At 29.4% G+C, this 17633-nt stretch overlaps 1 protein-coding gene across 3 annotated transcripts in view; it reads right to left on the reverse strand.

The window, feature by feature from the left end:
• Positions 1–9011: 9011 nt before the first annotated feature.
• Positions 9012–17633, reverse strand: part of LOC117171394 (E3 ubiquitin-protein ligase TRIM71-like) — a 41647-nt gene continuing 33025 nt past the window's right edge. For all 3 annotated transcript variants that reach the window (XM_033358667.1, XM_033358666.1, XM_033358665.1), the window contains exons 6-7: positions 14592–15140; positions 9012–10075 (exon numbers count right to left, since the gene is read on the reverse strand). In XM_033358667.1, the coding sequence (XP_033214558.1) occupies positions 9506–10075; positions 14592–15140 (1119 nt within the window). In that variant the 3' untranslated portion in view covers positions 9012–9505. The remainder of the gene's footprint in view (positions 10076–14591; positions 15141–17633) is intronic.

Below are 17633 nucleotides of genomic sequence, written 5' to 3' on the forward strand. Positions count from 1 at the left end.
GATTGTAGGCGATAACTATATTGAAATATCAAGAAACGCGATAAAAACAACAAACTTGACCTCCAAATGCATTACATGGATTTCAGGGAAATTCATTTTCGCGATACCAGACGAAAGATTGGCTACTGTAAGTTAATATATTTCTATAAAAACTAATTTTTTTCTAATCTGAAGATAATACAATTATACATAATCTGTGGAAAATAACAAACTTTCGAACTTAGCAATTTTTTCCAAATTACTGATTTATGAGATCAATTTCCATAAAGTAACTAAATGTTTAACTCTTCTAACTAAACGTTTCACCTAATCCAAGCGTACACTTTCTTTGAGTTTAATATATTCTCGATTCACTCGTTCGCCTCAAGAATTTTTTTTCCGTGTGGACTTTCAGGACCTTAGAACGTAATTTATGTCTATCACGGAGACAGTCTGAAGTGCTCGCTTCTTGATTGAAGAAATGGAATTTGGTAGAAGATGATCCTGAAAGTCCACATTTGATACTGCATGTCGTTCTCTTGAACTTGATGCAGACGGAAGGTACTCTGTATCAACAGCTTCATGATCATCAGCTTGACCATGATCACCGAGTTGGATATTCTTCAATTCCTGAACTGTAGTTGAGTAAACCATATCGTTCATTACTTCGGGTTTCATTACAATTAACTCTTTACAATTGGCAAAAAAGTGTTTTGAATCCTTCACTAGTAAGACCAGAAAATGTCATCCTACCACCATTACACTTGAAACTTGGTTACGCGAAGCAGTTTTTCAGGAAATTGAGAGCCGACGGAGAAGCGTTTTGTTACCTGAAAGAAGCTGCATTCCCTAAATTGAGTGATGCAAAGCTAAGAGAAGGTAACATATATGATTCTTATTTGTCGACAGTCGAGAGTTCATTACTTTTCTACATTTATTTTATTTTTATTTATTTATTTTTTTTTTAAGAGCTGCAATTGTTAATTTCAGGGATCCTGACGAGCTTCAGATTCGAAAACTTATGCGAGATGAGGAATTCGCAAACAAGCTGAATGCAGTGGAAAGACGAGCGTGGGAGAGTTTCATTCAATTCTGTAAAAAGTTCCTTGCAAATAACAAGAGCCCAGATCATATTGAAGTCGTGCACGAATTTTTGAGTGCATATGAGAAAATAGACTGCAACATGTCGATAAAGATCCATTTCCTGCACTCACATTTAAATTTCTTTTCGGAAAATCTGGGCAAGATGAGTGATGAACAAGGTGCGCGATTTCACCAGGAAATAGGAACCATCGAAAAACGTTTTCAAGGGAAGAGTTCCATCAACATACTTGCTGATTACTGCTGGTCATTAAAACGAGAAACCAGTGATGAATCATACAAACGGAAGAGGTCAAGCAAGCATTTTTGACTCAGATAATTCCTATAATAAGTATTTATAATTAATAATAATACACAATAATAACTAAAAATTACAGAGCTATAATGACGGTTGCTATCAATTTCATCCCTCATAACGCAACCTAATTCAAATTAGACGTCAGCAACGTACATGCAAATTTACCAAAAATTTCTTAAAATCTTAAAATGCACACAACTCCGTCAATTTTCATCGAACTTGATTCAAGAATAGCTCATTCGACGCGAAATTAAATTTACTTTCAAAATATTGTATTAAAAGTAATCTTCAAGATCGAATAATATCGTAATATCGTCAGAATTGACAAAATGTAAAAATATCGTCAAAACTTACCAAATTTTTTAAAAAATCGCAAATACTTTCAACTGCAGTCTTGTCAGTTTTTATTTCGAGAAAATTCGCAATAGACAGTCGGAAAGGCCTGCATTTCACCTTTGAAACAATAAAAAAAGTTGAGAATCGGATAAAAATTAGAGAAGTTATGAGTGATTGTTCACATGAAACTGTACCCAAAAATGGTTTTTGGGCCATAAAATTAGATTAGTTAAATTTTCAAATAATTAGTTTCTTTTAACCAAATAATTGAATTTTCAACCAAAAAGTTGCATTTTAAATCAAAAATACGAACAAGAAAGTTAATTTTCTACTAAATAGTTAAATTTGGAAATAAATCATTCAAGTTTAACCAAATAATTGCAGTTTTAATCATGAAAAATGGTATCTTTAAACAAAAAATATGAATTTTAAAAGAAAAAGGTTATTTCCTACAAAATAGTTAATTTTTAAAATAAATAATTCAAGTTTAACCAAATAATAGAATTTTTCAACCAGAAGGTTGCATTTTCAAATAGAAAAATATGAATTTTAAGCAAAAAAGTTTCTTTCCTACGAAATAGTTAAATTGTGAAATAATTGAATTACCTACAAAAATAGAGGAATTTTCAAACCGCAAAGACCAATTTTCTACAAAAAAGTTCAAATTATTCAAAACAGTTACATTTTGAACCAAACAAAAAAAAAATTGAATTGCCAAAATAGTTTAATTTTCAGTTCTAAGACAAATTTTCTACTATAAAATAGGACTTTTTAACCAAATATTATTAGGGATGCAAAGTGGTCCATTGAATGAGATGGAATAGTTCTATCTTTTCCTATCCCCCAATTTCTATCAATTGCTATCATTTTTAACCTGTAAACTGTACACTGGTGCAACTTGGTTTGTTTGCAATTTTAATATTAATTATTTAATATATTGAACATATGATAAACAACTAGCCAAAAAAATGAAAAAACTTCGGGTGCGAATTCGCACCAGTGTACCGTTTGAGGGTTAATCTTTCTCCTACCAGCTGGAATATCCTATATATAATCCTTAAAATTAAAATCATCTAAAATAAATAAGGAGTCAAATTTATATTATATTTTCACTTTATTTTCTCTTTAACTTCACTAATATAATTACTGCTGTGAAATTTATTTATTTTTCTCAGATCTCGCTCTCACTTTTCATACATTCATCGCGAATTACAGGAATGTGATGGATATGTAATATAATAATTTGCGCATTATAATAACTTTATAATATAATAATAATAATAACTTTTCAATGCATAAAAAGCAGAATAGGTCCAAAATAACTATATTATTTTGGATTTCCTTATCTGTATAGGGTAACGAGGATCCTTTTGTCGAGTAAACGTTCATGCCTTTTAAACCTAAACTTTAATATATATATATATATTTTAAATTAAAAATTATTTTATAAGTGCGAATGGCAAAATGATGGCAAAATAGTAAAAATAGGAAGAATTTGGACTTCCACATTGACAACAGGTACGTTCCTCGACATTATTTGGTAATACCCTAAATCATATCACTATGCATTATTTTAACTTTATTTTAAATTTATTTTAACATTATTTTAGCTTTAGATTTCGGACGTTAAAGACAGAGTTTATATTCAAATTTTATTTAAATTTTACTTCGCATTAATATTTACTTCTGTTTTGTGTGAAAAAAAAGTTTTTGACGTTTACCCATCAGCTTTTATAAACCTGGATAAGAGAGATTATTTGTACTATTATTTTGTTGTGCTTGATTAAACGTTTCAGAGAAAAATGAAAAATGCTTATTTTTAAAATAATTATATAAAAAGTTAACCTTTCCATCACGTCAAAAACATTTTTTTACCTTCCTTTGGCCGTTCCGCTTGGCTGTATAATTTATTAACGAAAAATAAATTCAATGTTATTTAAGTTTTCACACACTTCGGAATTTTTTTATTCATACTCCTTCCAGTAATAAGTGATTGCCAAAATTATAATATGTTAAAGTAGTAAGATGCACTTTTTAATAATTTTTCAAAATAAAAAAAATAAAAATTTTTTAAAATTCACTCACGTTACATGCACCGTATTGCGAGAATTTGTAACCGTAGAGCCTATGCTCGAATCTTGCTACTGGCATTTTTTTTTCCTTCAAATTTTGTTTTTATTGCAATTGATTACAATATTTATATAGCCGAGATAAAATATCAATCCCTGATAATTTTTTAAATGAAAAAATTTGGGTTTTCCGCCTTTACCAGTTTTACTTCGAGAAAAAGGTTTTTTTTTTTATAGAAAAGTCTCACTTTTCCTCATTCAATTGAAAAGTTATATTTTAGTTATTATTATTTTTCATAAGAAAAAAAATATATAAATAATATAAATATTTAAATATAAAGAAATAGTAAAATACAATATAAATAAGAGACATCTGATATCATTGTCATAATATTCATATTTTGAAATGAGAGTTTCATAAAATAAAAGTTGTTAAAAATGTTTGTTTGAGTTTGATATAAATAAATGTAATCATCAATTTTTAAAAATGAATAAAAAAAATTAGCAAAAAAATGACAAAAATGAAAAACTCTCGCATCTTACTAATTTTTTGCCAACGAATTAAATGATCAAATTATTAGTTAAATTTTTAATCAAATTTTAACCGGATTTTTAATCAAATATATGAAATTTCATTCAAGTGGTTGATTTTTTCAACTAAATGCATCAATTTTCAAACAAAAATTGAAGAGGTAAAATTGCAGTTAAAAAATAAATTTTCAACAAGAAAAAAAACGAATTTTCAAAAAAAATAGTTTAAATTACAACGAATTAGTTTAATTTTTTTACTAAATGAGATAACTTTTCGATCAGATGATTAAATGTTTGACCAAAAAGTTGAAGTTAGAACCCGAAAATATGAATTTCCAGAAAAAGTTAATTTTCATCGAAATAGTTGAATTTTCTATCAAACCGACTGCTGACTTTTTCCATTTTTTTACAATAAAATATTATTGTAAAAAAATTGGTTTTTTCAACCTTTACCAATTTTACTACCGGAAAAGCTTTTTTTTAGAAAATTCATTTTTTAACATTTATAGTTTAGCTATTATTATTTTTATATAAGTTGTAAATAAAGTTGGAAAAAATCGTAAAATATTCAAAAATAAAGAAATAATAAAATTCCCGACAGCAGGAATCGAGCACGGACTTTCCGGTTACAAACTCTGAGCGTTACCGTCTGACCTAACGAATTTTTTTTCTAATCTTTCTGTTTGAGTTTTCTAATTACCAATTACTGGCAAGAGTATGAATCGAAAAAAATCCAATCTTGTTAGTATAAAAGCGTAAATAATACTGATTACAAAATTAGTGAAACTAAAAGGCTTCCCTCTGTCGACAGCCTTAGTCGGATACAATGTTTTGAAAACATTCTGCAATACTTTGAAAGCATTCATAAACTTTATATACGAAAATATTGCCTCGTCAATACGAGTTGACGACAAACATGAGCTTTTTTCCGTTAACTCCCGTTAGAATAAAAGAATTGCAATATTTAAAATCCTTTTTCTAGTCTTGCAAACGATTCGATGCAAACCTGGTCAACAAATGATTGTTAAAACGTGAATAATACTGATTATAAAATTATTATAGATGAAAGGAAAGGGTTTCGTTCCTCCTTCCGACAGCCTTCAATGGAATAAATGTTTTTAAAACATTTGAAATGCTTTGGAAGCATTGATAAACTTTGTATACGAAAATATTGCTTCGTCCATACTAATTGACGGCAAACATGAGCTTTTTCCGTTAACTCTCGTTAGAATAAAAGAATTGCAATATTAAAAACCCTCGTTCTCTTCTAGTTTTGCAATCCAATTCGCGGATCAATCCTTGTCAAAATTTAAAAGCAAAACTTGCTTCGTCTTCTACAGTCAAATCTGGATTTAGTCTCGATTTTGGGGCTGACGGTGACTATAAATCCAGATTCTCGAAACTGTTTTCTCCCTATCCTGTTTCTCTTTCTGTTTTGTCACGCCTGGGTGAACATCCGCGCGACGCGGCGCCTATTCCCGGAAACACTAAATCGAGGTTCAGTAAATCCAGATTTGACTGTATTTTTTCACTATCTGTGACACAGCTAAACGAATACAACAATCCGACAAACATGTTCAAATGCTTTGAAAGCATTTCGATAACTTCGTGTAAACAAGAACCTCTCCAGGCGTATACATAGTTTTATTTACTATTATTATTTATAAATATATAGTTTTATTACACATAAGCGGTAAACAAGAGCCAGTTTAGCAATTAATTTTGTCTATTTTAGTACATTATTTAATATTATTTTGAATTTAAATTGAATTCCTTTGAATTCGCATTAAATTCAAATTGAATTCTTTTGAATTCCTTTCTAAATAATTTTTTTTTATCTTTTAAATCCTCTTCAATTCTTATAACTTGCTTGAAATCTTTTGAATTCCTCCGAATTCCCTGATATATCTGAATTTTTCTAAATTATCTAAATTTGTTGGATTCCGTAAATTCCCTTAATCTCCTTGCATTATTTAGAAGCCGTTAGTTGTCCCTAAAATCATGGAATTATCAGAATTCTTTGAATGTCCTTAATCAACTGAATTCGTCAAATTTTCTGAATTCTGCCAATTCACGGAATTCAAAGGACTGCACAATAATATGCATTATTCAGCGATTTTAGAGAATTAAAGATAGAGATTTCAAAAAATTCAAAATATCAATGGAATTCAGACAATTCGGGGAATTCAAGAAGTTTCAGGAATTAAGGATATTCAATGAATTCAGAACATTTAGAATACTCAAGGATTTTCGGGAATTACGCGAAATGTAGAATTTCGAACATTCAAGAAATTCCATGTATTCAAGTAGTTACGAATATTCAAGGAATTATGAAATTCCGATTATTCAAGGAATTTAAAAATATTTCAGGAATTAAGAGAATTTATCATATTCAAGGATTTCGGGGAATTCTGAGAAATTCAGAATTTCGGAGAATTCCGAATATTCAAAGGAATTCAGAGATTTCAAAGATTCAGATAATGCAAGGAATTAATAAAATACTGGGATTCTAAAGAATTCAAACGCGGGATTAAAAGAATTCAAGCAATTCAGAGAATTAAAGAGGTTCACAGAATTAAAATAATCCAGAGAATTTGGAGACGTAAAAGAATATAAAGAATTAAGAAAATCACGAACGTGTTATTTACTTAAATAGCACGAGAATTCTGGATCAATCTGAAAAATCTCTATCCCTTCCACACACTACTCCTTTCCCCTGCCGAGTGAGTCACGCCTACCCCGAAAGGGAAATGGCTTAATCGTGTAATAATAGAAATTCAGAGAATTATAAAAATTCAGAGAATCCAAAGTATTGAGAGTACTCAGAAAATTTAGAGTATTCACATAATTCAAGAAATTTAAGAAATTCGAAAATTCTGCGATTCCAAAGAATTGATACAAGGAATTAAAAGAATCTAAAAATTCAGTTCGAAAAATTAAAATAATTTAGAGAATTAGGACAGTTTAGAGAATTATATAGATTTAGAGAATTATAGAAATTCAGAGAATTCAAGGAATAAAAGAATTAAGAAAGTTAAAAAATGCAGATAATTCAAAGAATTACGAAAACTTAAGAAATACAAGGAATTCAGAAAATTCAAGGAATGCAGAGAATTAAGGGAATTTCGAAAATTTAACAAATTAAGATAAATTTAGGAATTCAGAGTATCATAGAAATTCAGAGAATTCTATTAATTTAGAGAATTCTATTAATTTAGAGAATTGGATGAATCTAAGGCATTAAGATAATTAAAGAAGTAAATAAAATTCATATAATCCAGAAAATTTGGAGCCTTAAAAGAATATACAAAATTTAGAGAATTATAGAAATTCAGTGAATTATTAAAATTCAGAGAATTCAGATAATTCAAGGAATTCCGAAAATTTAAGAAATTCCAGGAATTTAGAAAATGTAAGGAATGTAGAGAATTGAAGGAATTTAGAGAATTCTAGTAATTTCGAAATTGCTGGAAATTCTAGAATTTCAAAGATTTCTACAAACTCCGAGAACTCTGGGATTTCAGAGAATTCCAGCAAGGAATTTCAAAAATCCAAGGAATCTAGATAAATCAAGAAGTACGCAAAATTTAAATAATTAAGAGAATTTGGTGGATTAAAATATTTAGAGAATTATGCAATTTCGGAGAATTATAGAGATTCAGAAAATTGAGAGAATTCTAAAAATTCAAGGAATTCAGAGAATTTAGATAATTCAAGGAATTCATAAGATTCAAGGAATTTAAAGAATTAAAGGAATTCAGGTATTCCAGGGAATTAAAATCAGGAATTCGAAGAATCCAACGAATCCAGATAATTAAAGTACACAGAATTAATATAATCCAGAGAATTTGAAGCCTTAAAAGAATATAAAAAATTTAGAGAATTATATAAATTCAGAGAATTATTCAATTTCAGAGAATTCAGATAAATCTAGGAATTCGGAGTATCCTAGAAATTCAGAGAATTCTAGTTATTTCGAAATTTCTGGAAATTCTATTATTTTAAAGAATTCTATGAACTCAGATAATTCTAGGATTTTCGAGAATTCCAACAAGGATTTTAAAAAAATCAAAGAATGCAGATAATTTAAGAAGGTCGGAAAATTAAAATATTTGGGAGAATTTGAAGAATTAGAAGACTTTAAAGAATTACGCAATTTCAGAAAATGTAGAGAATCGTAAAAATTCAGAGAATTCAAGAAATTTAGATAAATTCAGAAAATTAAAAATATTTATGCTATTTAGAAAATTTTGAATATAGGAGGAATTCGGGAAATTCCGAGTATTCCATGAATTCAATAAATTGAAGTAATTCAAGGATTTCAAGGCATTCCGAGATTTTCAGGGAATTTAAGAAGTACAGAGAATTAACTAAATGCAAGAAATGTGGGGAAATAAGAGAATTCAAAGGAATTATAGAGAATTCACGAATATCAAAAGTAAAGAAATTCAACGTCTTCATCGAATTCAAGGAATTCAGTGAATGTGAGGAATTTAAAGAATTCAGGGAATTCAAGAAATTCAGAAAATCCAAAGAACTTCAGGATATTAAAAAATTCCAGGATTTTCGGGAATTCAGAGATTTCCAGGGAATTCAATAAAGTCACAGAATTCAAGCACTTTCAGAAATTCAGAATATGCCAGGATTTTTTTAAATTCAGGAACTTCAGAGCCTTTAGGAAATTCAAGGAATTCGCCAATTTTTAAGAATTGAGAGAATTCAGAATATGTAAAGAATTCATAAAACTTAGAGAATTCAAAGATTTCACGCTACACAGTGCATTTAGGGAATCCAAAGAATTCATGAAGTTGGAGAAATGCAGAAAATTGCAGGAATTCAATAAGTTCCGAGAATCCAGGAAATTCAATAAGTTCGGAGAATTTAGCAAATTCCGAAAAATTCAAGAGATTTCATGGAAGTAAAAATAATTAAAAATAGTACAAAATAATACAAAGAATTGCAAGGAATTCAATATGAATTCAAAATAATTAAAAACAGCTAAAACTACCTGTTTTCCGCGTATAAAGTGTAACAAAAACAAGAGACATCAACTGCAAAAACCGAGTGGTTCTTTAAAAATGTAAACGAACGACACAATTTTAAAGTTTACGACGTACACTCCAAGAGAGTTTTTTTTGAAACATAGAGTTATCGATTTATAAACTTTCTCTAGGAAGATATCGTTTAATATTTACAATATCAAGACGCGATTATTGCCAAAATCAACAACGACAATTCTGCCGCTTGCAGTCAAAGCAACTCCGGCAGGCCGATCCATTTGGTTGTAGTAAGTTCCATAGGATCCCAAGTGTCGCCTGAATAAACCCGCCTTGTTGCGAATCTGAACCCGATGATTTCTCGAATCAACAATGATAATGTTACCTTTGTCATCAGCCGCGATACCCTGAGGTCTGCTGATTGGCTTGAGTTTGTCATTCTGGCGAACGACAACTTTCGAGGAGACGAAATCGGAATCGATTTCGATGATCCGATGGTTGTTGAAATCGGAGACAAGAACATTGCCTTCAGGATTGAAGCAAACTCCACGGGGTAGATCCAGAGTTTTCAGGTCGCTTAGGCTCCCGAAAGACTTGAGGAAAATTCCCTGTGGACTGAACATCTGAACTCTATTATTTCTCGTGTCGGAGACGACAATTTGGCACTCGGAATTTACAGCCACGTCCCAGGGATAGATGAACTGACCATGGTTGGAACCTTTTCCACCAAAAGTGTGAAGAAAAGTTCCTTCCATTGTGAAGATCTGGAAAAGACAAAAAAATCCCAGTCATTTCCCGGGATGCAAACATTTTTCACGGTCCATGAGACTTAGAAATTGGACTCTGATGTCCAAAATTTGGCCATTTGAAGTAATAAATACTGAGCTGCAAATTAAAGCACTCAAAGTCGAACTCTTGAACTTTGAACTTTTTAAATTTTTTGGTTTAAAAAATGTTGTATTTAAATGCTCAATTATTTTCTACGTATAAAATGGAAGCTACCAACACTTTTCAAATGATCAATTTTAAATTAAGTTTAAAGATTCTGATTTAGATTCAGTTCCAAAAATATAAAGCCACGTCATCATTTTAAATGCTCTAAATTTAAGAATCAATCAATGCCTATAAAAATTATATAGTTTTAAGCAATTTCTATGCTAGAAACATAAAAAATTGAACGATTACATTTTTTTTATAAGCTGAACACTTCTTAAATTAAGAGTTCAGTTATTTTTATTTTAAATAGTTAAAAATCCTTAAAATGTTTCAAAATTTTATTTTAAGGTCTTGAAACATTTACATATTGTTTCACATTTTTTCAAATTTTAAATTTTTTAAAAAATTTCAGAACTTCTAAGTATCTTTTAAAATGATTCGATTTTTTTTCTAAAATTTGTCCTATCAATTTCTTTAAAACCATACAAAGTTAAATTAATTAATTTCAAATCTTCCTCATTCATTTTTGATTCAGAGAATTCTGGGATTCCAGAGAATTCAAACAAGGAATTAAAGGAATCTAAGGAATTCAGTTTGAAAAATTAAAATAATTCAGATAATTAAGACAATTTAGAGAATTATAGAAATTCAGAGAGTAAAAGAATATAAAAAATGTATAGAATTATAGAAATTCAGAGAATTATTAAATTTCTGAGAATCCAGATAATTCAAGGAATTCCGATAATTTAAGAAATTCAGATCATTCTGGGATTCTAGAGAATTCAAACAAGGAATTAAAAGAATTCAAGGAATTCAGTCCGAAAAATTAAAATAATTCCGTGAATTAGAATTATTAAATTTTTTTTCAATTGAGAAAACTATAGAAATTTAGAAAATTATAAAAATTCAGGGAATTAGAAGAATTCAAAGAACTGAAAAAATTAAAAAATGCAGACAATTCAAGAAATTGCGAAAATTTAAGAAGTTCAAGAAATAAAGAGAATTTAAGGAATGCAGAAAACTGAAGAAATTCCGAAAATTTAACAAATTCTGATAAATCTAGGAATCCAGAGTATCCTAGAAATTCAGAGAATTCTAGAAAAGCAAAAAATTCTATAAATTCAGAGAATTCTACGAACTCAAAGAATTAAACAAATTCAGAGAATTCTGGGATACCCGAGAATTCAAACAAGGAATTAGAAGAATCCAAGGAATTCAGTTCGAAAAATTACAATAATTCAGGGAATTAGGAAAATAAAATATTTTGAAAAATTTAGAGAATTATAGAAATTCAGAGAATTTAAGGAATTGAAAGAATAAAAAATTAAAAAATGCAGATAATTTAAGAAAATACGAAAATTTAAGAGATTAAAGGAATTCTAGTAATATGGAGAATTCTGGGAATTCAAGAAATTCAGAATTCTAGAAACTCGGAGAATTCTACGAACTCAGAGAATTCTGGAATTTTAGTGAATTCCAACAAGGAATTTAAAGATATCAAGGAATCCAGATAATTCAAAAAGTTCGCAAAATTAAAATAATTAAGAGAAGTTGGAGAATTAAAATAATTTAGAGAATCACGCAATTTCAGAGAATTATAGAAATTCAGAAAATTTAGATAATTCTAAGAATTCAAGGAATTCAGAGATTTCCGATAATTCGAGGAATTTAGAAAATTCAAAGAATTTAAAGAATTAAGAGAAATTTAGAAATTCAAAGAATCCTAGAAATTCAAAGAATTCAGAGAATGCCGATAATTAAAGGTATTTAGAAAATTGAAGGAGTTTAGAGAATCCAAGGAATTCAGAAAATTCAAGAAATTGAGATAAATTCAGGGAATTCAGGATATTGGAGGAATTCGAAAAATTAATGGAATTCAGATCATTCTAGAGGGCAGAGATAATTCCGGGAATTCAAAATATTTAGTGAATTACGAACATTCATGCTATTTAGAACTTAAAAAGAAGAAATTCGAAGAATCCAAGAAATCCAGATAATTAAAGAATTACACCGAATTAATATAATCCAGAGGATATGTAGCTGTAAAAGAATATAAAAAAATTGAGAGAATAATTAAATTTCTGAGAATTCAGATATTTCAAGGAATTCCGATAATTTAAGAAATTCAGATAATTCTGGGATTCTAGAGAATTCAAACAAGAAATTAAAAGAATTCAAGGAATTCAGTCCGAAAAATTAAAATAATTCCGAGAATTAGAACTATTTAGAGAATTATAGAAATTCAGAGGATTAAAGAACATAAGAGAATCCAAGGAATTCAGAGTATTCAGAAAATTTAGAGACTCAGATAATTCAAGGACTTCAGAGAATTCAAGGAATTCCGAAAATTTTAAAAATTCAGAAAATTCTGGGATACCCGAGAATTCGAACAAGGAATTAACAAAAATAAAAAAATGCAGATAATTCAAGGAATTACGAAAATTTAAGAAATTCAAGGAAATCAGTAAATTTACAGGAATGCAGAGAATTGAAGGAATTCCAAAAATTTAACTAATTCGAAGAAATTTAGGAACTCAGAGTATCCTAGAAATTTAGAAAATTGTAGGAATGCAGAAAATTCTAGTAATTTAGAGAATTCTGGAAATTCTAGCAATTCAGAGAATTCTACGAACTTGAATAATTTTAGTAAAGAATTCGAAGAATCCAAGGAATCCAGAGAATTAAAGAAGTACGCAGAATTAATATAATCTGGAGAATTTGGAGCCTTAAAAATACAACAAATTTAGAGAATTATAGAAATTCAGAGTATTCAGGATTCAGAGGATTATAGAATTTCAGAGAATTCAAGGAATTAAGAGAATTCGGAAAATTTAGAGATTTCAGATAATTCAAGGAATTCGGAAAATAAAAAAAATTTAGATAATTCTGGGATACCCGGGAATTAGAAAAAGGGCTTAAAAGAATCTAAGGAATTCAGTTCAAAAAATTAAAATAATTCAAAGAATTACGAAAATTAAAATATTTTTAAAAATATAGAGAATTATAGAAGTTCAGAGAATTCAAGGAATAAAAGAATTAAGAAAGTTAAAAATGCAGATAATTCAAAGAATTACGAAAACTTAAGGAATACAAGGAATTCAGAAAATTTAAGCAGTTCAGAGAATTAAAGGAATTCCAAAAATTTAGCAAATTCAGAGAAATCTAGAAATTCAGAGTATCCTAGAGATTCGGAAAATTCTAGAAATGCAGAGAAATCTGGGATTTCAGAGAATTTTTGAATTTCATAGAATTCCAACAAGGAATTTAAAGAATTCCAGGAATCCAGATAATTCAAGAAATCTAGATAATTCAAGAAATTCGAAAAGTGAAAACAATTCAGATAATTTAGAGAATTATGCAATTTCAGAGAATTCAGATATATCAAGGAATTCTGAAAATTTAAGAAATTCAGATAATTCTGGGATTCAAGAGAATTCAAAACAAGGAATTAAAAGAATCCAAGGAATTCAGTCCGAAAAATTAAAATAATTCCGAGAATTAGAACAGTTAAAATAATTTTTTAAATTTGAAAGAATAATAGAAATTTAGAATTTAAAAAATTCAGGGAATTCTAAAAATTCAAGGGATTCAAAGAATTCAGAAAATTTAAGAAATGCAGATGATTGAAGGAATTCCGAAATTTTAAGAAATTCCAGGAATTCAGAAAATTTAAGGAATGTAGAAAATTGTGATTCAGTTCCAAAATTATAAATCCACGTCATCATTTTAAGTGCTCTAAATTTAAGAATCAATCAATGCATTTAAAAATTATATAATTTTAAGGAATTTTATGCCAGAAACATAAAAAATTTAACCACTACATTTTTCTGTATAAGCTAAATTTGGGCATTTGTTTTTTCGGATTTAGAATTAAATGGGGGGGGGGGCCTTTGCCCTTTTAAAAAAGCATTTTTGAGCCACCCTATTATACAGTTCTTATAACGATTTTTTTATTTTCTATAATATTTTTTCTAAAATGGCGAATAAATGAAAAGAAATTCAATATAGGAAAATCCATATACACGGAGAAAACGATATCGCAAGAATTGCAATATTTACCGTAATTCCTGCGCTATATATCGTACTTATTACATTATAATAGCGTAAAATCGTGATATCGTACATTGCAAGATTTTACATTATATTCTTATTTTATTATATTACCTATATATACGAGGGTTTTAGTAGTGGTCAAGCGATGTTAGTGCATTATAATATCGTTATCATATTCCGCTTTATTTCAATACAGAAGTCGTGTAATATCATTGGGCGATATCTTTTTCTCCGTGTAGGCTTAAATTTCCTATAAAATTTGTTATCAAGGGTTAATTTATTAACACCAACCTGAATTCGATGATTATCCTTATCAGCCACCACGATTCGACGCTGCGCATCAACAGCGACTCCTGCAGGTCTGTCAAACTCGCCCTGCAACCTGCCTTGTTTTCCAAACCTCCTCACAAAAGAACCGTCCTCTCCATAAATCTGAATTCTATGATTCGACCTATCTGATACGATAACATGACCAAATTTATCGCAAGCGACACCCCAGGGTCTGCAGAGACTATCAGCTGGATGACCAGTGAAGCCAAGAATCCTCGTGTAGTGTTTAGGAGGTCGGTACCATTCCGTCCAGACAATAACTGGAGAACTGTTGCCTGAAACGGCATTTCCTCCAGGAACGGGAATTAGAGGTTTGTCTCCAGTTGGTGAGACTGAACCTGAACAATCACCACGACCTTTCACAGGTCTTCGATCTCCAATTGATCCTGGATTATCCAGAGTGATTGAACCCAGTTTTTCAGTCAACTGCTCCACATCACTGTTCACGTTGAAGGACATCCAGTTTTCAATGGGTAACAAGTTCCTGCGGAACTGCTGAATTTTGTAGATCTGTCAAGAGTAAAAGGTCATTTAGTTTCTGATATTTAGCAGGATGTCCACCCTACCTGGAAAATCTGGAATGGGGATGTTGCATGAAATGAAGATATTTTTAGAAACTTGAAGCAGTGAATAACGTTATGGAGAAAACAGAAAATTTGTTTAGGTTTCTAATTCATAAAAAAATTCTATTTTACGTCTATTTGATCACATTCAAACCGATGTGACGTCACTAAGGTATACAACTGAGCACCAATGAGGCCAGTTTAGCCGCCATGTAACTTTTCAAAATTATGACCACTCAAGTTTTACGGTCGCCACGGTTTTCTACCCTACCTGGAAAATCTGGAATGGGGATGTTGCATGAAATGAAGATATTTTTAGAAACTTGAAGCAGTGAATAACGTTATGGAGAAAACAGAAAATTTGTTTAGGTTTCTAATTCATAAATAAATTTCTATTTTACGTCTATTTGGTCACATTCAACCCGATGTGACGTCACTAAGGTATACAACTGATCACCAATGAGGCCAGTTTAGCAGCCATGTAACTTTTCAAAATTATGACCAATCAGGTTTTACGGCCGCCACGGCTTTCTACCCTACCTGGAAAATCTGGAATGGGGATGTTGCATGAAATGAAGATATTTTTAGAAACTTAAAGCAGCGAATAACGTTATGGAGAAAACAGAACATTTTTTTTAGCTTTATAATCCATAAACAAATTTCTATTTTACGTCTATTTGGTCACATTCAAACCGATGTGACGTCAGTTAGGTATACAACTGAGCGCCAATGAGGCCAGTTTAGCCACCATATAAGTGTTCAAAATTATGACCAATCAGGTTTCACGGCCGCCACGGTTTTCTACTTGACAGCTGATCGAGCTGATTATCTAAGCTAACCTATCAATGCCTACAAACGCTAAAAACAAGGTTTCTAAAATAAAAGCCGAACCAAGGATAAAGATTCGAATGAAATTTGTATTCATTTAGCGCAAAACATACAAGCACGTTGGCAATGGGCAGAAGCTATTTGGACAGGCTATTTCAATTCTTTTATTTGTAATTATTATTTAATAATAATGTATGAGAGCCATTTAGAGACATTTATACTTTTATATTCATGTTAACAAAACCATTTTTACTTTATTTTTTATTTTTCATAATTTTGGTAATTTGAATTTTCCCGCGAAGAATTGCGTCACAAAGATATAGCCAATCTAAGCATTTGGCGGAAAATGCCGCGAGCGGCAGTAATATTCAAACTTTATTTACAAAAAAACATGTTTCTAATTCAATAAAAAATTCTTCCTTCTTCGAATGAAATAATGAGTAAATGAAGAATCAAAATATCTTTTTATCTCATTTCATGCAACATCCCCATTGTCAGGGAATTTTTATACACCTGGAAACACCTGGATGACAGGGATTTTTTTAAAGTCAGGGAATTTTGTCGAGAGTTTACTTATTTTATTTTATTCTAATATGAAATTTAATAAACAATAATTATAATAATAATAAAAATAATAAACAATAATTCTTAATTGGTAAAAGTAGATTTATATTAGGGATCGTCCATAAACCGATTTTAATGTTTTTCTTTAAAGCTGATGAAATTTCGAAGAAATTTTTGTCGAGTCTAATTTTGAATTCAGTTTCTCAATTTTGTTATAAATGAATAACAAATACATTACAAATACATTATTCAGGCATTTGTCGTCAGAAAAATTCGTTTTTTTCTATGTCAATTTTAAAAAATTAAGAACCTCATGATAATTTTAGAAGATTCATAATTTGTTGATGAATTTTATGATTTATTAAACAAATTTAATTTAAAAATCCATTATTCGAGCACTTATCGACGGAAAAATTCGTTTTATTCAATGTCACTCCTTTTAATTGGGAACTTCATGATAATTTTAGCAACATCCATCATTATTTGATAAATTTCATTATATTTTTTTAAACAAATTTAATAGACAAATGCATTAAAAGGACTGACTTGGAAGAGAAGCGAGTTTTTAGGTCAACAAATGCCCGAATAATGCATTTTTCAATTAAATTTGTTCAACAAAAACACAAAATTAATCAACTAATTATGAATGTTACTGAAATTATCGTAAAGTTTCCAAATTAAAAGGACTGACATTGAAAAAAAACAGTTTTCCGTCGACATATGCCCAAATAATGCATTAGTTTATTAAATTTTTTAAAAACATCATAAAATTTATCAACAAATTCTGAATTTTTCTGAAATTATCATGAGATTCCTAATTTTTAAAAATTGACAGCGAAAAAAATGAATTTTTCTGACGACAAATGCCTGAATAATGCATTTGTTTATTAAATTTGTTTTAAAAAAATCATAAAATTTATCAAAAAATTCTAAATTTTTCTGAAATTATCATGAGGTTCCTAATTTTAAAAAATTGACAAAGAAAAAAAAAAAATTTTTCTGACGACAAATGGCTAAATAATGCATTTTTTTATTAAATTTGTTTAAA

Source organism: Belonocnema kinseyi, chromosome 4, assembly GCF_010883055.1.
Source record: "Belonocnema kinseyi isolate 2016_QV_RU_SX_M_011 chromosome 4, B_treatae_v1, whole genome shotgun sequence".
Classification (NCBI taxonomy): Eukaryota; Metazoa; Arthropoda; class Insecta; order Hymenoptera; family Cynipidae; genus Belonocnema; species Belonocnema kinseyi.